Here is a 21,442-nt window from a genome sequence, read left to right on the forward strand (position 1 = left end):
TGCTTTCTTTAAATTATTTTCTTAGTAAAGTTTTCTTCTGTTATTTAAAATAAGTCAAATTTGAAAACCAACCTTGTGTGATAGTCACAGGAAACCCACCCCACTCATCTACCACATAGGTATCTGACATTTCAACTAAATTAGTAAGTGCTGATTCTAGATTATTATTGTCTATTTCACTAGCTGAATCCCAAGCTTTTCCTCACCTCCACATAAGACAGTAAATGATGAGAAAGTAAAATTATGCGAATGTCTAACTCTCTGTCAGAATTGGCGTGATTGAAGGGTTGTGATACTTTAAAGCAGTAACAGACAAGTAAGAGACATTTAAAAGTATGTGACATTTCAGAAATAAACATACTGTGTCATAATTAGAAAAGACAGATTACAGGGACATGGCAGTACCCATATATAATTGGGGGCCTAGATATTTACTCAAACCTCTCTTATTGCTGCTGATAAAAAGGTGCTAACAATTAAAACCATTATTCATTCAAGTCTCATACAGATATATTTTTCCATGACCAAAGCAACCTTTACCCAGGAACAATTTACTTAAAGTGTGGACAAAGCTCTGTACTATTGGGCTGGACTTATAAATCTGTCAGCACACACAGGCAGTACAGGAGATCCACCTGCACAGTCCAAATAAACACAAGAATGTGCATCAAAGTTTAAGTTGCATTATAAACATATAATGTTTAAGGATCATTTTTATCAGTCATTTTTATCACATATAATTTATATTATTGTATTTTAAAGTAGAGTTCAAGAATAAGTCAAGTAACTTCGTTTATGGCAGTACACAAGCACAGGGTAATGGTTAATCCTACCTCCTGACAATGTATGTCCAGCGAGATATGATAATGCTAACTCATATTAGTTTACTTATGAAAGTTCATGCTATATGGAGAAAAATAAACCATTTCATTATTATTACTATTTAAAATTTATATTATTATGATATTATTACTTCAAGGGGACAACCCTCTTGGAGTTGCATTATAGCTTTGAAAAATATAACAGGTAAATTGTTAACCTTAATTCTTTATGTCTAATACATACCATAACCCCAAGAAAGGTCCATAAGGGAACATACTCACTAGATCATTGTTTAGACTGGACATATTGGTCTTCAGTGTTTTTCATAACTGTTGACAAATTGGTAACCATAGCCCAACACTGGTATATAATGGTGCAGAATATCTCCTTGCATTTCAAGTAACTTGCTCTTGAATGCATAGATTACCTTGGCCATATAAAGTCTATCTGCATAGTATTTGACTATCATGAGATTTGTTACCACTGGTACTTGTATACATACTTCTAATTCTACACTCTGACAGTGTTAATTATTATGAGAAATTATATAAAATGAATAATGGGGACTGTTGATGAGAACAGTTGTGAGGGCCAGTATAAAAAACTGAACCACAAACATTAAGACAATTAAATTATGACAAACTGCAAAGAACAAACTGCAAGCACCACAGAAGAGCTTCTCAGTATGAAACAAAAAGTTTCACCAACTGCTATTAAGTTTGTGACTCACAGCGTCCATGTTTTGATGACCAGATTCTAGTTTAAGACCTTCCTTTGTTTTTGCAATATGCAACATTACTTTCCATTCTGCTGTCATTGTATCATTTCTGATATTGAATTCTGTAAAGGAAAACTAATAGAAACAGAATGTGAAATACTAAAAATTGCTAAGAGACTAGATTTTTTTTTAAAGTTTGGCTTCATCCCTGCTTATAATAGAAGATGTTTCTTCAGATTTCCACATATTTCAAGTGAATAAACACAGTAGCTGATTAAGATAAGAGGCATTGCAGACCTCACCCTAAAGATTAAAACTCTGGCCAGGCTGAGCTGTCTTCTCATTAGAAACAGAAACTACAGGAAAATATGAGGAAAGCTCAAAAACTCATGCCACTATAATCAAAAGCAATCCACTTCAAGCGGAAAAAGAGAACTTGCCTCTGTGTGTTAGGATTAAAAAGCAGTCAGATTATGGATGGATGGGTAGGTAGAAACAAGAGTGGATGTCTGGATTCTTATGATATTTTAAATGACTCTGCCAGTTACTGAACAATCCCCAAATGGATGCAGTAAACCTAACTGAAAAAGAGGATGATACAGCAAAAATGCTGGCTTCTCCTCACCTCAGTTTTTGAGTGCTGAGAATGTTCATTCCCCACTGAATCTCAGAATCAGAGGTGCTCTGACTCCTGCAAATGTTACTATGTCCTACTCAAAGCATGAAAAGTGCCAGAAGAAAAATTCAGTAACACTCCTTCCAGAAGAGATTGTGCATCCGAGATTTTTGCTGGAGCTCAAGTCAGTTCTTAAGTACTAAGAAGGGATTCACATGACATGGGGATTAAACAGACAAAAAGCAGAATACAAAAACCTCTTGCATTTCACTGGGTGAGATCACAGTAATCGGCAGACAAAACCCACAAGTTACAGCATATAGTCACTGCCAAGTGTACACAGCAACTCTTTTTGAGTTCTTTAAGCCTTTTTCCTTTCTGAACAGTGAACAGCAATGATGCAGCACCACGCAAGTTAAATCTTTTAAAGGCACGGGGCACAACTTTGGCTTCCTCTGACATAGCAACATTGTTTGGCCAAGAGACAACTTCCAAATAGTTTCTATTTGGATATTTAGGGAGGGATTTTCCAAAGAGCTCCACAGTGATGTACATCTGCTCTTATTCAAAGATAGTAAAAACTACACTGACTTTGGTGGGACCCAGTAAAATTAATGACACATAATCCAGTTAAAATAGAAAATGACCAGACCATACACAGCTGAACATTCACTGAAGAGTTTTCTCATATCTTATTCCAGAAGTTGTGCAAAAATATTTCAAGTTTAAAGCAGATTTGTCTCAAATTCATCACTCTTAAGCACAAAAAAGCAAACTGCATGATTTCTATGAAACTATTTCATTATTTTTTCAATCATATTATTACTAAGTGTTTTCCTTTACTTTTTTGGAATAAAATCTCTGTTAAAGAAAATTTGTTCCTTTAAGAAAACATGGTGAAATTTTAAAATTAACATAATTTTTTCCTTCAAATTCAGAATATTTATTACATCAGAAAACTGATTCAGATGATAAAGCAAGATAAATGTTTTGAAAACAACAGCTTTAAAAACTCGACTCTTCTCAGCTACATTTCTGGTATCTGATACATTCCATTGCTATGATGTGCTATTCAGAAAAGTTTTACGCAGCCAAGCATTTTTTTTCCAAATATCTTCAGTTCAGCTATTGATTCTATGATTAAATTGCCAGTTATTCAATTTTCATATGCCATAAAAAAATAGAACAACTTCAGATACTTTTGTTGAAGGTAACAGTCAAAGCAGTCAATAACTACAGGAGTTGCCTGGAAAAGGATACTTCTATCCCATACATCAACATTTTCATATGCTGAAAACAAAAGGAAGAAAACCACCCAAACCAAAACACAACCAACTATGCCAGATATTATTTGCAGGTAACGTCTAAGTTACCAGTGTTTGGCAAGAGATTTAAAAAATCACCCATTTGGTATTACCCACTTGTGAAAAACGTGCATATTTTATTAGAGGATCTATCTTATGATTACCATGTGCCACCAGAAGGAGGAATTTATTATTCTACTACTGCTACGTGTTCCTTTTTGACTTTCATCAAGACCCTCCAAGAATGCAGAAGGGTTTAATGCAATTCACTTGCAAAGTAGTGAAATAATCACTTAACAGAACAGCAATTCCCCATATGCAGAGACAGAGGGAAGCCCTGACAGGTGGCATTTCTGATATACATGCCTTTGCCAGTTCCAATGGCAAGATCTTTGTCCACACCCAATCCAAAATAAGATCAAAATACTAGACATCATGGAAACAGTATACTCCCAAAACCTGACAGGTCAAAGAAAAAATCCTATGCTTTATAAACTAGTTACATAATAAACTGTAACCAGAGCAGCTGGTGCACACAGCATATTTGATGTACCAGGCTTACCCATGTGACGGAGGGGGGGTTCATTATTTTTATTGTTTCTCTTCCTTTAAATGTCTTTATCAGTCAAACAATTTTTCTTTTCTAAAAGCCCCACAACTTGTAACTTATTGTACGAGTGATGCCTTTGTTCAACACCAACATTTTACCCTTTTATTTTTGTGTGTATATTAAATACATACTTGAAATATAATGGATCTCTAAACCAAAGTTAAAATCCAACCTGAGCTGAACATCATTTGGGTGATTTGTTGTTCAAAACATTGGATAGGTGGGCACAAAATCTCTCAGTTATTTGAGATGCTATTACAAAAGACATATTACTGGTGTTCCTTTGTTTGTTTCCAACAACTCATCAGTCGAGATGATTTCAGGATTCTCTGTATGCTCTCAGTTTCTCTAAAGTGCAGTATAATATATGACTAACATACTCTGGAAGTGGAAGATATTTAGACAGAATCAGAAATAAAAACCACTAAAATATTCAAAATTTAAACCCACTTAAAGACCTATCCTGTAAATTGAAGACAACGAGAAAAAACAGTTGCCCTAACAACACAAGAAAAGAGGTCACAGAGGACTGGGTCACTTGAACAAATGCCTCTGTGATAACTTCAACCATGAGGTCTTTTTCTCCACCTAAATAGCAAGTTCTGATTAAAAAATGCCTTCAGCTTCATAGTATGGATTTCTCACTGCACAGCTCTTAATTAAAAGAGCTGTGAGAAGCCAGAGCATGCATCCGAACAAAACAAACTCTGTTCAAGACAGGGAGTCATGGCTTTCTGGCTGACACCCATTAAGAACCATATTCATGAGGGGAAAAGCTGAAATTGGGAAAATCTGATCGCATTGTATCCTTTCAAAAATTAGGTTAGTTGTGTGACAATCTTTTCATGGATTTACCCTGTGTTCTGCAAGAGCTAACTCTTGCAGATATTTAGTCCTGGAAAAAAAAAAAAAAAGCAGCTGTTTTACAATGCAGTGGGAGACAGCTATTTTGGGGATATCCAGAAGAACAATGGTTTCAAGAATAGGAACCAACTTTTTGTCACTCTTTAATTGAGTAAAATATTTTCCAACACATGATTTTTTAGTCTACAAGAACTTTCAAGAAACAAGTTCTCTGAAAATATGCCATGCCGACACTTTAGTATCTTACACCTTAATTGATACAGCTGTAGTTTTAGAGTATTACACAATCTGAGTTACCAATGTGGTGGCCTCTATTGTCAAATTTAATTATTTGCAACACTGGAATTTAAACAAACCAGTAAATAACTCAAAAACTGTTCAGAAATTGCTGAAAAGGAAATTCACAAAATGGGAATTGGTAAACACGTTTGGGGACTGAAATCTTGAGGACAATTAGCAAAATAGTTTCCAACCAACAAATTGAAAACAGTCAGTTTACTGTTCATGTGGCTGCAGTCCCAGACAGTAGGGTAAAAAACTCAAAAACCCTCTACAACATGAAAGATAAAAACTACAACATGAAAGATGACAAAAATGAAGCACAATTTCATAGTGGTACCAAAAAAATTTGACTGGAGTTGGGTTTAGAGTGGAAATTGGCCTGATCTTTCAAGAGAAGGCAAAGAAAATCCACTACTGTGAATGCTATCTTGAGGCCAGACTACAGAAGCAGTCCTCTAACTATGAATTATACACTTAATTTTCCTGTACTGCAGCAAGAGTGAGAGCTTAGTCTGTCATTTACAGGAATTGAGCAGACCAAGAAGCACTGAACCCAGACAAAATAAGAGGTGTTCCTGGAAGGCCTCCCTTCCCTTGATATGGGAATTTATATTTTGGTTCAATGTATCACTGTAAGGGATGTACTTCTTTGATGCAACTTACCATTATTACACTAACATTTTAGTTAGCTCTGTAGAAAATGTTTACAGTATATAGCTAAAATACTTTATTTTTCTCTCATAGGAGAGATATTTTTCCCTTTCATGATGAGAAGAAAAAATTTGGAAACAGTGCAGGTAAATTATTTAATCACAGGTAATTCATACACAATCTTAACAACGATTGTACTTTTCTAGGTGAGTTTTTTATATTGTAGTACCTTACTAAACTGTAGCTACGAGTCCCTACATTTTTTTCATATTCTTGAGAAATAAAATTCATACATGTATTTCTTCATTTCAGTATTGTATATCCATCTCAGACATTTCTGTGCTGTCGTTGTATAAAAATGCAAATTTTAACATTTTATTATCAGAGGGTGATAACTGAGGCCTTGATTTAGTGATCATTGCATGTTACACCTTGTGCAAATCACTTAAGCAATCTCATTAAGTAACCAAATCCTATATTCTAGCAAAACAATCATTGACATAGCAATAGGCATCTAAAATCTGCAAGATCAGCTCTTCTGATTAATTGAGAAATGCTGACTTCACAGTGGTAATCACTCACTCTAAAAGATCCACTGGGATATTAAATCAACCATTTTAATTACTCAGTATTAATTGTAACGCATACTGAAATGTGCATCACGATTGCTAGACTTGTACGTAGGGAACTTTCATCTGGAAAGCTTCTATTCCTAATTAACACCTTCACTTCATGATGCAACACTTGTCCCATTACTGATCCGTGCTAGAGAAAAAGTGACATTCTCAAAGACTTCAGTCTTTCCATAAGACAGAAACACATTTTGCTTTAAAATGTTCATTCACGTTATTGAGAGGAATTGACAAATAGCAGAAAGAATTAATTTTTTTCACATAATAACCTCTATCAAGAGCAGCCTTTTGTAAAGCATGGCCACAAGTTATCTCGGGGCTATTGCTGGATATACCACACAGGTAGATACTTTTATTAACTGTTGTCACAGACAAACATTCAAATTGTTGTTGGCTATGTTTTTAATTTCTAACAGTGAACAGAAAAAAATGAGTCAAAAATAATTTATAAATAGATTCTGAAATTCTACAGGTCATAAAGGCCGGACCTTCAGTTTCAGAATGTTCTTTCTTTAAAGGTACAATCCTTATGGAAAGGTAAATTATTTAGCCTATGTTCTAATAAAGGAGAGCAGAGACCCTGTAAGACGAGGTCCCAGTCAGCCTTGAAATTCTATGATGTCTGAGCATATTCCATATGGGTTTAGCTATGAGTGCTAAACCCATATGGAGGGGGAAAAATCACTGTGTTTTTAAGGCAATATTGTAATGGTTAATGCAATGAGGTCCAAACACTTTAGGGAAAAGAATTATCAACACCATATAAAAATAATAGCTAAAAAAAGTAAACAGAAGTAATGAGAGGCAGGTTCCTGTGACATTCATTAGAACAGTAATCTACTTTTACATTAACAAACTGTCAACTAGGGGAAATGCAAGAAAGCCAACTAGCAATTTTTTCTCTGCAAGATTTGTATGAACAGAAATTCTAAACACATGCCTCAAACCAGCAAAAAAGTAGATATTAAACAGAACATGAAGAGGATTGCTTTTCATATGTTTTGCTTAAGCTAAATTAAAATACAAAAGAAGACTGACAGAGAAAAGGGAAAGAATAAAAATACTTGAGAGCCATTAATTAAATATGCAGATTCCTTCTGACTAATCTCCCAATTATTCATGATGTATGTATGTATGTATGTGTAAGGAAAGAGACTATCAGACTGAATATTTTTTCGAACTTTTTAGGTTTCCTGAGTTTTTCCATAGCTTTCAGAAACATAAATTTCCATACTTGAGTCAGGGATGGCACTCTCAGTCACATTTACCCTGCTCAGCTGTTGCTGTTCCTATCCACCTATGCACACCTCTTCCTATCCATGGAATGCCATGAAAGAAGCTTCACAAAGCACCAGTAATAACGTTACAAAATCATCCCTTGCTGCACGCAAGGATTGTGCTGACTGACAGGGTTAATGCCTTGGCACTTTGGTTCTTACTGTGCACATGGTAAGAAAGAGGAAGATAAGGGAATGTGCTGACAACCATTTCATCATTTGCTCAGTGATAGGATCTTTGGCCCCTGTCTGGGGTACACAGCTTGAGATCTGTGCTGAAAAAAACACACTTCCTGACTTGGCTGTTCCAGATAAAACCCAATCCATTTTCACAGATGGCAATGTCACTAACTCTTGCTGCTAGGGCTGGTGGCATGAGCAATACTTGCCACCAGACTGATTTCCCATGTCTTATTAGGCTGTTGAACTCACAGTTTCAATCTGAAATACCCCCATAAACAAGGGAGGGCTTTAATCCCTCCTTTATCTACATAGGCCTAATTAAGAAGCATGATAGACAGAGATGATCTGATATTGGGGATCATCATCAGCCACGTGGGTGAAGGACCTGCTTTCAGATATACCCTTTTTTCTAGCCTCTCCTTCATGATGAATTAAACATAGCACAAAATTTTATCCCTTCCCACTGCAGTTATCTCTTTAAATATTCTCAATTTTTATACATTCCCCCTCTGACTACTCTAGACCAACAAATCTTAGTTCTTTCAGTCTGCCTTCATTAGTTATGTTTTCCAGAACTCTGTTCACTTTTTTTGTTCTCTTTTGGGCTCTCTGAAACCAGTGAAATGTACATAGAAACAAAAAGTTAGGAATGTCTGAATGTGATATAAAAGCAGATATAACTAATTCTGCTTAAAACACCCTCATTCTAACATCTCAGCTTCTGTACAGTTCTTTCACTGGAAGATAGGCAAGCTGTTTACAAGGGAGGAGAGACATTCATCATGGGGCAACTGAGGCACAGCTAAATGACTCACATAAGGCCATCAGAGACATTTATCCCAGAGAGGAATGGAAACTTGTCAACTGAGCTGTGCTGGTAACTTCACCCCATGTCACAACACATGACCTTAAGCCAGTCTACCAAAACAGTTATGGCTACTGAGATTTTAGCTGAAGTACATGTTATATTTTTACAAATTCTTTTCATTTTAATAATTTCTTTGTGTTTTTCTATTTCAAGTGTTACAATCCATCGATTCCTTTGAGGTATCAGAACTACATTTTGGGATTGTACCTGCTTGTCAATACCTTACTTATCAATTTGTGGCTAAACATTTTTTCAACAGACCATCCTGCTCCCGTTCTAAGTTTTCTGCTGTGTAATCCTTCTCCTAAGCTTTGTTTCTGAAAGTAGGCCAATTACTGTAGTTTTTCTCAAGGTAAACTATAAAATTATTACTTTTGCATTTTTCCATGTCACAGTGTGACTGATACCTTTATCTTAACGAATAGCTCCATTATTTAATATGGATTAAATAATCCATAAAACCTAGACCTGATGATCTTAATCCCTTGCTTGTATGTAACCTCCTCTAGGCAAAGCTTAATAAGCCCCAAAAGCTTTCTAAGCTTACAGCTCACTAGAGAGGCTGGATGAATGTCAGGCTTCATGATATTTCTACTGTAACTTCAGTAAAGCTTAAGCTGCTAGGGAGATTATGAATACCATGTAAATCCACAACCAAAGTGACCAATACTTTTTAAGAACACGAAATAAAAAATGCAGGAGTAGCAGTGTTTCCCACCTTGTGTGTCTTGCTCTATTAAAAAAAATCAGATGAAAATACTCCATTTTCCAACATAACCTATGCTTTTACATCAACATTAAAAGAAATATGAATCCTGCATCGTCTACAGGCAAACACTGCCAAATGACAGGTTCCTGTTATGGTAAACGTCTCATTTCATTTCAGTCGAGTATTAACAGCAGACTACCTATCATCTATTTCACTGCTGAAAAGCAAACATTTGTCTATTGAACGTGGGCGTTTCCAGGGTACCTTATTTATCTACTTATCATTCAGGCAGGTAGGGAAATATCTCTTCCGTTTATTGAAAGGCTTGAAGATTTCAAATTTGTTCCCGTGGAGTCAAGAAAGGAAAGGCCCCCACAAGGATGCACTTGAGATGTAAAAGACTCAGGTTCAGGTCTTTGCTCTGATTTCCATCAGAGACCTGGTTCTCAGTTTCCTACGTGCCAAACCAGTGCCTGAGGAAAGAGCTTGAACAGTTAGAGGCTGGAACACTTTAACTGCTTTTACCAATCCAATGGCACCAACCATTTTGTTGCTGAAGCGGTTAGCCAGGGGCATATATGGTTTCATAAAAACACATCTTGGAGTTTGATACAGGGCTTTTGACCCAGCTACTTGTTCGGTACCAGCACAGCTAGCAATGGCATGCTGCGATTAGCTGATTGCACAGGTGAGCTTGTGATTGGCCTTCCTCTGTCCTCACAGCATACTGACTTGGACCTTCTGCCTCATGGGACTTGGGCTTGCTGTGTCACCTGCACTTTCAATATCTGAACTGTTATCAAGAGGAATTAGCAAAGGCTAATAACCTTTGGGTGTTAATGGTCTAGTCACCAAATAACAGCCCACAGCACATGTAAATTAGATCAGATTTTGCTGATTTACTTTATGGTAAGGATGGCAGCTCCATGGCCCAGGATCACAGGGACACAAAATCTGCCAGTCAATGGAGCCATAGGTGAGAGCAGATCCCAGGTATATTTCTGGCTATACAATTTAATGAAAATGAAAAACACCTAAAAAAGTGACATGAATCTGGAAACTGTTATTGCATAGCAACTGCATTGTTTTATCTCTATTAAAAAAAAAAAAAGTGTGGGTATTAAAAATGTAAAAAATTGCATCTTTTACCTAAAGAAAAAAACATTATCAAAGAAGCTAAAGATTTTTCCAATGACAAGTCTGTAAAAGCAAAACTACCCATCCAGAAAGGAATTAGCTGAGCACAAACTCCTCAGAAATTTTCATATGGTCCAGAATAAACTCCAGAGATTTTTTTCCAGTAAAGCAGCTGGAGCTCCTAAAATACTTAGTAAATGAAATCTCTCATTCACATATTTAAAGAAAACAGTCAGAATGTAATACATTATGCTGCCCTGAAGTGTCACAACAGATCAAGATGATGTCAAGTTTAAACTGATCCTTCTTTACAGTGTATTATTATCTTTGATACATATAAATTGCTGAGGAATGTTTCTATTATATGAATCATAAGAGTGTTTAAAAATAATAAGCACACTACAGTTATTTTACAACTTTGAACTAGAGTGAAGTTACTGAATACATAATTTACAAGCACAAATAGTACTGTGGAAAATAGAAGAGCTACATGATTACTCACAGTATTCCAACAACTAGAAGAAATTCAAAAGAGATAGGCAAGGTAAAAACAAAGAAAGGACAAAATGAAAGACTTAGAAAGAAAAAAGTCAAAGGAAAAAATATTAACCATTAATAACAAAGATAAATTAAAAAACAAAAGCAAAATGATAAAAAAACAACAAAAATAAAATTCAGTGGTAGCAGAACAAGTTACCAAATCACAACTAATTACTGTAATGCGTAACTTTCATCAAAATGTTATATTGTACATAATTCAGTCATACATAAGCATAATCCTTAGTCATCAAAACTTTGGCTCCTAGATCACTTATTTATGCAAGAAGATAAATTGCTGGCTTACCTGCTTGCTGTATACATATAATATATGTGATAAACAAGCAGAGACAGTACTGCAGCTTCCATTTCCAGTGATAGCACCACATTTCACTTAGATGAGACATCCTGTGGGGGGAAAAAAAAGCAAGAAAGAATTCAGGGAGTTTTCCAAGAAGACAAGAAAATGAGGAAAACACTGTTATTAGTCAAACTAGTAACTAGGAGTAAATAAAGTAGCACTTGAAAATTATGGATGGCCCTAGTATTGCTTAAATGGGGACAGAAGTCTGCCAAAAAGAACCAGAAATTACATTGTCTGGTTCTTAGCAGACAACAAAGTGGAAGAGCAGTCAGCACTGTGCTTCTAAGCAGATAGATGTGGGTGGTATTTCAGTAAAAGAAACAAGTAGCACAGTCTGAACAAGTTAAGGTGTAGGGGTTTTTTTAAATACTTCTGCTTTATTTACCTAATTTACACATATAAACACATTTATGCTATTTAAACATATATATTACATACATATATAAAGATGGTAGGTGATAATTTGCCTCCGCCCTTAACAAGGCTTTCCATCTTTCAGTGCTAATATTTTGACAGTTACAATATTTTCTGCTGAGAACTTTTATGAAAATCCTGAAACTTTCCTTGCCAAAATCTAAGAGCTCATCTGTGCTGCCAATGAAGTCAGGGACAGCTTTATTTTTTAATAAAACAAATGCAATTATATAAAAGTCTCTATCAGTTACAGCTTGAAATTAAAGCTTCCTTTCCCTTGAAGCATACAGGATATTTAATGGCTAAACCAAAATGTTTCCTCCATAGTGGGCAGAAAAGGAAGCAAGAAAGACTTAAATTTGGACAGGCCTTTAACCAGGTATCCAAAATGAATGGTGTTCCACTACACTACCATCTCATTTAATCAACAAGTTAGAGGCAAGCCAAAGGAAGCAACAAGTAATGAAACACAACACACATTATTTTGACCAACTCCTTCCCCTCTATTTGGTGATAACTGACTTTTGTTCAGTAAGATATTATCTACCTATACTGGGAGAAAACTCTTTTGCTCCACAGACACTGCTGTGAACCTGCCAGTGAAAGCTGGGGGCAAATATAAAACCTTTCCCAGTATTAGCTTCTGTTTCTCCCCAAAGCAGAAGCCAGACTTAATGCAGCAAGATAAACCACTATAAAGGAACAATTAATGTTTCAGTTTAAAAAGTGGTGGTTCATCAAAGCACCCCCATGGGCCTGACGCCAGCGGGTCCAAGTAAATGGCACTTCAGCAGACTGCTGAAGACTGCAATCAGTTAGGCTTTCATTTAGTGCACTGTTACACACCACAGGTATCTGATTACAAAAGAATTTCAGTTCTTTATGGGTAGTTGTATCAAATTAGGAATCTGAAGCAGATTTATTTTTTCTGAAACACTGTAAAGTCAAACTTAACAAGTGTTGAAGACAAGCACAGAAAACACTGGGCTCTGAAATACAAGAATCTCTTTGATGAAGCCAGACACACAAAGTAACCGGATTATCAAACAATAGAATTATTGTCCTTCAACTTAATATCCAAAAATCCCTATTAAAATCTCAGACAAGAGAATGCTGAGGTTTTGAAACCATTACTGTTCAATGTATACAATTCCTAAATCCACAGTACTTTTAATATTAATTTAGAAAACTGAATTTGAACAGAAGTCCTTCTAAAATACAAAACCAGTTGCACACTCATGCAAGCAAGGACAACACACATATATACTCACAGAGTGGGGAAATGGAAATGCTGAGGCTAGCAACATGACATACCAGACATACAAGAGAACATTGTTCTTCCTACAGAAGAAAGAGTTTGCAGGTACTGATGAGCTACATGCCATCCTGCTGCATAATCTCCAAATGCAAACCTGTAGAAGTGGTTGCATTACTAGTTTTTGATCGTTGCTTTGTTTTGAGCAAGCACAGATACAGCTATCAAACTGGGAAATAGTTGCAAACATTTATTAACTCAGAATAAATCTGTGTTGGTTTTTATCAAACAGAAACATTGTCTGTATCATCACTTCTGATGTCTCTGTGAACTCAGCCAAAGTTTTCACTCATTTAATAGCTGGCAAATCCAAGACATCAAGTTTGAAATACTCTAGGAAAAATAACATGTCAAGCTTCTGCTGCCTAGGTCTGGTGTGAATCTACCCAGTCACATTGCCTTTAGAGCCTTTCTTAAAGAACATGAAATTCTGCAGTAGTCTGAAAGAGGTATTTAATCTGGCCAATTTGCTATTGTTAATGTTCACTTGTATTGCAGTAGTAGTGCTTATGAGCCAGTACTTCATGGTACTCCCTGATGGCAGTTTACAGTCTGTTTCCTCATCCTTACTTATGAAAGAAGTACAAGTTAAGAAAGATTTCAAGAACATGGATAATCAACAACAGAGCATAGTATAAATAAGTACAAACAACAAAGCAGAAAGTAGCTATACAGATTTTTCCCCAGAGAAAAAAAGCTAGATAATTATACAATTGCTAAATTGTATATTTATTTTGTATTGTATATTTATATTGTATACTTTAAAAATATACAATTCTCCACCAAAATAAATAAACAAATACATAAACAATAGCAAAACTGTCTTCTCCACTTACATTTTTTACTGTTGAAGGACAAAACAATTCTCTTTACACTACATCATCTCAGTTGACAAGAAAGGTTTATCAAACTCAGACAAGAATGACCGCAGGAGAAGCATGCTACCAAAACACTCCACTAATGTGGGCACCATGAGTCAGAACTGTTTCTTTTGGAAAAGATTTTTGAAGAACTACTTTACAAAGCATAACCTCCAGCTGAGTGCTACAAATAAGTGAGGAAATCAATTTATATATATATATATATATACATATCATATATATATATAATCTTGTGGAGACAAAAAGTCAAAATTCAGAAAACTGACTGCTCACAGCCTTCCACTGTGATGTGTAACATCCCTGACCACACAAGAAGTTGTCAGGGATGGAAGTCAGCTTACACATTGCCAACAAAAAGGCTTCTTGCACAACAAAATCCATCCCTGATATTTTTATAGTGTGACACCCCAGACAATTATGATAAGGTGTCGTAGTAACTGACAAATAAATACTTTCAAGACATTAAAGAGACATAGCCTAGTTGCAGATAATATTCACCTGTTAATACCCACTATGTTTATATTTATTTTAAAGTTCTTTTTCTTGATTATCCATGTTAATTAACATCTAGAAGGGGATCCAAACAGCATATGAATAATTCAGTACAAAACCTAGCAAACAGTTCTGGCCTAGTTTATAGTTTATCAAGGGGTGATATGGTCCCCTGACAGCACTGACTTGATGGTCCAAGGTACCCCTATGGTCTTGTGTTATTATTTTTAATAGTATTAAAAAGATGTGTTCTGTCATTTAATATTCATTAGCAGCACAGAGAAAAGCCATCTGCACAGCAGTGTACTAAAACACACCAAGAGTAAGTAAAGGGATGGATCTTTGTCCACAGCAACATATATGGATTATTTCGCTCTTTAGCTTTGGTTACATTAAAATTGCTGAAAGCATACTAAGTGTTCTTTTCTATTATTTTCTTCTCTATTTTGTATCAATTTAAATTAAAAAGTCCTGTTCTGTCTCCAGCTGGTAACACAGTAACAGTTCTGAAGAAATCACCATAAACTGTCAAACAGAGAACCAAAACATTTTACCTAATAAACCTGGGAACTATTAGGACACCTGTGGTAGAAGTACATCCATTACAGTTGGATGTAGTCTCAAAACCGCAATCCCTCTTAACGTTTTGGGGTTTTTTGGCCTTCTGTGGAGTCTGATAGAAGAAGTACTATTTTTTTCTATGGACTTGCATTTCCTACTGTAGACACTGTGTGACATGACCAGCAATGCACTCTAGCTACCAATTCAGTACAGTCCAGTCCACAGCTACTTTCATTTCCTATAACATAAGGAGACAATGAGTTTATTCACAATTCATTCTGTAAGAGCAAAATAGACATGTAATTTATCTAAACCATAAATGGATGTAACTTGACACAGTTCAAGATGGGATTCCTGCGAGTTTTACTACATCCAGCTACTAAGTCTTTTACTCTACGTGCCAGCAGCCAGCTAGCAAGAACATCATCAACTTTTAGGGAGCATACAGCTCTGCAAGACAACATACACAAAATGTGAATAATCCTGGAGCATATAATTTGTATACTGTACGGTCTCAAAACATGCAATACATTGATTTGAATACACCATCTTCCTTGTTCAGAGCTTTGTCAAAGTTCCCTGAAGTAACATGTGAAGTCTACAGTGTGCCTCAGGCACACTGACGTGACTTTCTTTGGTCTTTGACATGTCTAAAGCTATTAAGGAAAAATGTTGCCAACACTTTAAAATTAAAAGAAAGATAAGATCAATTTCACAATTTTTTTTTTCTCGCAGAGATTGTAAACAAAAATAGTTTAAGCTTAATCACTCTCAAGTGGAACTGCAAGTGAAAGGTGAGGGCAACTCACAGTTTAGTTCCCAAAGGTTAACAGAGGAGTTGATTTTAACTTTGAAATCCTTGCTTTGAACTGTAGTACATGAATGTACTCAGAAGATTAATTACACAATACCCCTTAAAAATTTCATTTTGTTAAGCACTACTTGTTCCTAATTATTCTTAGAGTCAACCTTGAAAACACCATCATGCTCATCAAAAGGAATGAAAAAAATTAGACTGTGCCTTTTAATTTAAACAGCATCAGCTCTATCAGATCCATCTAAGTCCCTTGGCTTTCCTTTTAAAAGGAACTTTTCCCAGTTACAGACAACAAATCTGCTGGTTGTTTCCAACCCAGTAGCACTGCAACACCAGGTCTTTAGGAACTCCTTTTCATTTTCTGCCTCAACTTCACGGTGTACTGTGAGGACCCCCTACCCTTTTCCCCTCGTACAGATTCCCTCGGGTCCAGCCACAGGTCCTCGCTCTTGGCTGCGAACGCACCGGCGAAACGTCTAACCCCAAACCTCAGCACCTCGTCTTTACCTTCGGCAAAAGACAGTCAGTAAAGGAGAAGTATCTCGGGGAAGGCGCCCAGAGGCCAAGGCACCAGCCGGCCCGGGGCCAGGCGGTGTACGGCAGGAGGGAGAATCCCCGACACGGCTACGACGCCCCGGCCCGCCCCTCGCCCCCTCGACGGCGGCGGAGCCCCGTGCTGCCCCCGCTCCGCCGTGCGCTGCGGAGAACTGCGCTGGGGCTGGGAATGTTTTATGAAGCCCGCACGGCCCTGCCTCTCCCCTTCCCAGTTTTTTCGCTACTTGCGCTGGCACCGCACCTGGAAGGTTCCCCGCGGTGCCTGTGGTGCCTGCGCTTCTCGACGTGAACGACCGCGGCCCCGAGCCGAGAGGCCGGGGCCGGGCGGGTGCCGGGGCACTGGCATTCAGGGAAGGCGGCGAGCGGGGCCGAGGGTTTCGTTACTTGTCTGCAAGCACGGGGAAACTCACCAGGACGGTCCTAAGGACGGGGTTAGAGTGCCCTGTGAAAGGCAGTGGCCGCCCGTGAACCTGCAGGGCAGCTGCCGACGGACGCGGAGTCCGGACGGGACAGAGCCCCGCCAGTCCTGCCCTCTGAGCTCCCGGCGTGAAATTCCCCCGTTTCCCCATTCCTTCAGCCCTACCTACCTGCGCGGCTCAAGCCTGGTATTACTCACCACCTACTGTGGGTGGTGGAGGGGGAAGCCCTGCCGCTCTGCCCGGGGTTCCCTGCCCCACGATGGAGCCCGCGGGGATTAGCCGCGCTCCCCCAGCGCCGCGGGCGGCCGGCAGCAGCCCTCGCCCCAGAGACCGGAGAAGAGACTTACATGGTGACATTACGGGACGGCTCTACTCCGGCTCTCAGCAACCATCCTCCACCGCTGCCGCTCGCTCTGTCTCTGGCCCGCTCCCTTGCCGGCTTCTCGCAAAGGTCATCACTCCTTGCCCACCTCTCTTCCCCGCCCGCGCCGATCCGCTCCTCCTCCGCCGCGATGCTTCCCCCACCCCGCGCCGCGCCGGGACCTGCCTCTCTCTGCTCCAGTCGAGGAAACTTCAGTGCGGAGGGAAGTCGCCCCCGCAGAGGGCAGGGGCCGCCCCGCCCGCCGGCCGATCCCCGCGCCCTGCGCCCCGCAGTCAGGTGGCGGCTCCGGAGGCTCCGGCGCGGCCCCACGGGCTGGCCCGGCCCCCCAAGCCGCACCGGGGGCAGGACGTGACCCGCTGAGCCGCCAGCGAGTGTCCCCGCGCACTGCTCCGAGGACCTGTCCCACGGGGCTGGCGCGCCGCTCTGGGCAGAGGGGTGGCTGCCGGGACCCCGCCGCCTGCGACCCCCGGGAGGGCGCTCCCCGGGCGGCCCCACGCGGGACGGCCATGCAGCGCCCCGGCTCGATGGTTAAGGGCCAGCCCAGGGGGTGCAGCCCCCAAACACCCCTCAGGGGGTGGTAGCCACAGGCCCAAAGCCACCCGCAAAGGACACGGGCCTCTTCTGAGAAGATTCCACACCAGGGACACTGACCTTGGTGGTCACGGCGCCCCGGGCATGTTGCACCTCGCAGCATCCCAGTGGCATCAAGGCCCCTGGGGGCAAGCGCACCCTGCACACCTGCCACAAAGTGCAGTGCACAGGTAAGCACCCACAGACGTGCCTGCTTGCCCCAAGAAAACACTTTGTCCCAGAGCTGTTGACACAGACCCCAAGGCACTTAAAGTGTGTTGGTTTCCTTTGAAGCACACAGCACACTATACTTGGGATACAAGATGGGTAGGTGGAGGTGACGCAGCTCTGACCCAGTTTCTGAAGCGCACAAGGCAGTATGCTGCTCCCACGCAGAGTGCTGGCCCACACCTCACTCCTGGGTAGCATTTTTGGAGGATGGTAGACTGTGCCATTTGCTAATGACCCTGAATTGCTTTGATCAGTTGAAATCTGTAGGACGTGCTACTGCACTTCAGGTAGGTAGGAAAACATTGATAGAAAGGAAAAACCAAAAGGTCAGCAGAGAAGTCCAGAATTTTCACAGTACTCTATGGATCTGAACTGGCAGGATAAGCAAGGATGGGGGAAGAAAAGACTTGGCAAAATGAATCATACAATGAAGTTATCAGCATGCAATGGCAGTTAAAAGCAAACAGAGTTCCTATTTTAAAAAATAAAGAAAACATCACTAAATTTTTCATGAACTTTATACTAAACATTAATACTCACTTATTCTAGTCAATTTTTATTCTCTGTCTTTAAAACCGGTAAGCTATAGGCCTACTTTCATTGTAAATTCCTGGCACTGAACACGGGTACAGGAACCACTGGGTCTGTGTCAGCCAAATCTACACAGCCAACAGTGCAGGCTTGGGCAAAATCAACCTAAAAGTTCTCACAGCCTGGGTTTATTGCATTTACCTCATGTGTACAACAAAGTCTGCATTTCTAGAATGCACTGGACTCACTGTGAGCTCTGAATCTCCTGGGCATATTGGACCGACTGTATATGAGATATGCACAATAAATCAAGAGCATCTGGAAGAAGTCAATCTACCATTCATAAGGAAATTAGCAATATGCGTGTGGTGTGTATTTGCTGGCTGTGTTGGAAACTTCCATCTTCCTTCCCTACTTGGAAGGCATTAAAGGTGACTGCAATTCCAGAACCTGGCAGTCAAGCTGAAAAAAAAAGGAAAAAAAGAAATCATGGATTTTTTTTCCCGCGTCATGTTTTGTTGAGCTGTTTCTTGGTCAGTTCTCCTGTTCTGAATTTGCTGTGATATTCTTTTGCAATCGTCAATCTGCTTTCCCCTCCACAGTAGGAGCACTGCTACTCCTGGATCTCAAACTGGACACTGCCCAGTGAGAAATGCCTGTGCTGTCCTGTGGGGAAAATGTGCAGTGCAGATTTTCTGGACACTGAAGCAACATGTTGCTGGAGACAGTCTCAGAGCTGCAGAGCAGCAAAGAGAAGCCTAATCAGTCATGAGAAAATGCCCATCATTATCTGGCAGCAGCTCACTGTGCCACATCTGCCTTTAATCAATAGTGAAACAACTTGGCATGGAGTGGCTAGTCAGAGAGGGCTACGTTTCTGGCTGCTGCTTAGCAGGAGTGAGAGCTTCTGTGTGTAGATTACAGTGATTTTAAGATCTCCGTCTCAGAGTGAGAAACTGCAGGCTACCTTACAACACTCATCTCAGGTTAACATTGCAGGCTATGTTCTGCACAATGTGATTAAGAGGAAAAAATTACAAAAGTCTGGAAAACAGTGCTATAATCAACAACTGAAAGGTACTTTATATTGACATCTAGTGAGTGACGCCACCAGAAAGGCAAGCACATCTTTTTATTCTCTTCTTACTGCATCTGTAATGACAATGTTGCTTCACGCTTATTTTTACTATACTACAAGGAATGGTGTCTGAATATTTTAGGTACAGGGGTAGCATATTCTACAAGTAATCCAGAATGTTTAATGAATATTCTGAGATGATTAGTGAAATATTTTGTATGAATTTTATAGACTCCTATTTTTATGACTTTGTTCATATATTTCTTTAAACTTACAGTTAGGATGGTTTCCTTCTATTTTGTGCAACTTTGCATGGACTTCTAGAAATATTTATAACAATGTCAAAGAATGGTTCATAAAATAATAATATGAAATACCATATTTTATGCCTGGATACTTCATTTTGACCTATGAGACACATGATTTTTCAATGAACTTTTGTTTTGAAAATTTCCTCTTTATTAAATCAATTTCATTTAGGAAAAATCTGTGTTTATTTTCCAAAGAAGTGCAAATACTGAAACTTTATTGCCTGTAACAGTGCAGAAGAGAAAACAACCTGGAACAATAAAGAGGAAGCTGAATATAAACAGTGCAGTGCTCTAACCTCATGAAGAAAATTCAAGATCATATGCATTCTTAAAAATGTCCAAGGGGGAAAAAAAAAAGTTATCTTTGCATTTTACTACCATTCCAGGCTTTCTGCCTGGCCATTCCCCTGTTTTGGAAAAAAGATGATAGATCCTCAACAGCTGAGTCTGAAAGTTCAAAGGTGAGCTCCCAAAAGCTGGTTTTGAGGATCAAAGTCTGGGTGTTGGTCTAAAAGGTGAAGTAGCAGAATTTATGTGAACTGTTGGGAACAGCAGTTCACATCAATTAAAGAATTCAAGAATTACTTCAGACTGTTGACATACAGCAGACAAGGACTCTGTTTCACTGTGCTTTTACATTAAGTAATCTCTACAGTCCCGCAGTTTTTCCTTTTTGAGAGTCTTCTATCCCTCTAAAGACTACTGAATCAGCTCCCAGATTTCCCAGCACCAATCAGCCTTGTTTGCCCCTACCTGGTCACTGCAGAACCTGTTTTTCACAGTCTGCAGGACAATCTGACCAAACTTCCTGTCTTTTCTACTGCCAGGAGGTATCTAAACAGCTTCTCTTTCCTTATTTTACCTTGTCTGAGGGATTAAGAGCCTTATGTTTCTGTTTCAGGTGTAAAGGCAGTGTGAACTGGATCAGGAGCGTGGTTTTATTTAGTTTGTTTGGTTTTTTTCCCCAAGGAGATGTTTTCCTTTCAGATTTGAGGTGCCATCCAAACAGGGCTGGTTCCCATTAGTAAGAGACTGAAGAGGTGGCAAGTCAGTCTTCACTGTGGCCCTTAGAGCAATGGTTTCAATTAAATACTGGGCAGGGGCACAATGGTTTCTCCTAAATACAGTGCTGAGTGAGTGAGCATGTTTTAGAGGCTGTTGATCCAGTAGATGGGGGGAATGGCATGCAACCTGTGTGCTTGACCAAGTTCCATTCAAACATGGGATTCCAGGAACTTGGGAGGAAAGGGAATTGTAAGGACCGTATTGACTCAAGTTAGTAATTGGCGAAACTGCCTGTGGTGAAACTTT

The 21,442-nt window shown here is 39.3% G+C and overlaps 1 protein-coding gene across 4 annotated transcripts in view; it reads right to left on the reverse strand.

Annotated features, from left to right (window-relative positions):
- Window positions 1-17,488, reverse strand: part of ADGRG6 (adhesion G protein-coupled receptor G6) — a 105,468-nt gene extending 87,980 nt beyond the window's left edge. For all 4 annotated transcript variants that reach the window (XM_050316842.1, XM_050316841.1, XM_050316843.1 and 1 more), the window contains exons 1-2: window positions 17,376-17,488; window positions 11,518-11,618 (exon numbers count right to left, since the gene is read on the reverse strand). In XM_050316842.1, coding sequence (XP_050172799.1) covers window positions 11,518-11,618; window positions 17,376-17,377 — 103 coding nt within the window. In that variant the 5' untranslated portion in view covers window positions 17,378-17,488. The remainder of the gene's footprint in view (window positions 1-11,517; window positions 11,619-17,375) is intronic.
- Window positions 17,489-21,442: the final 3,954 nt, after the last annotated feature.

The sequence above is a fragment of the Myiozetetes cayanensis genome, unplaced genomic scaffold (genome assembly GCF_022539395.1).
Source record: "Myiozetetes cayanensis isolate MyiCay16 unplaced genomic scaffold, myiCay2020 scf2-11, whole genome shotgun sequence".
In the NCBI taxonomy this organism is placed as follows: Eukaryota; Metazoa; Chordata; class Aves; order Passeriformes; family Tyrannidae; genus Myiozetetes; species Myiozetetes cayanensis.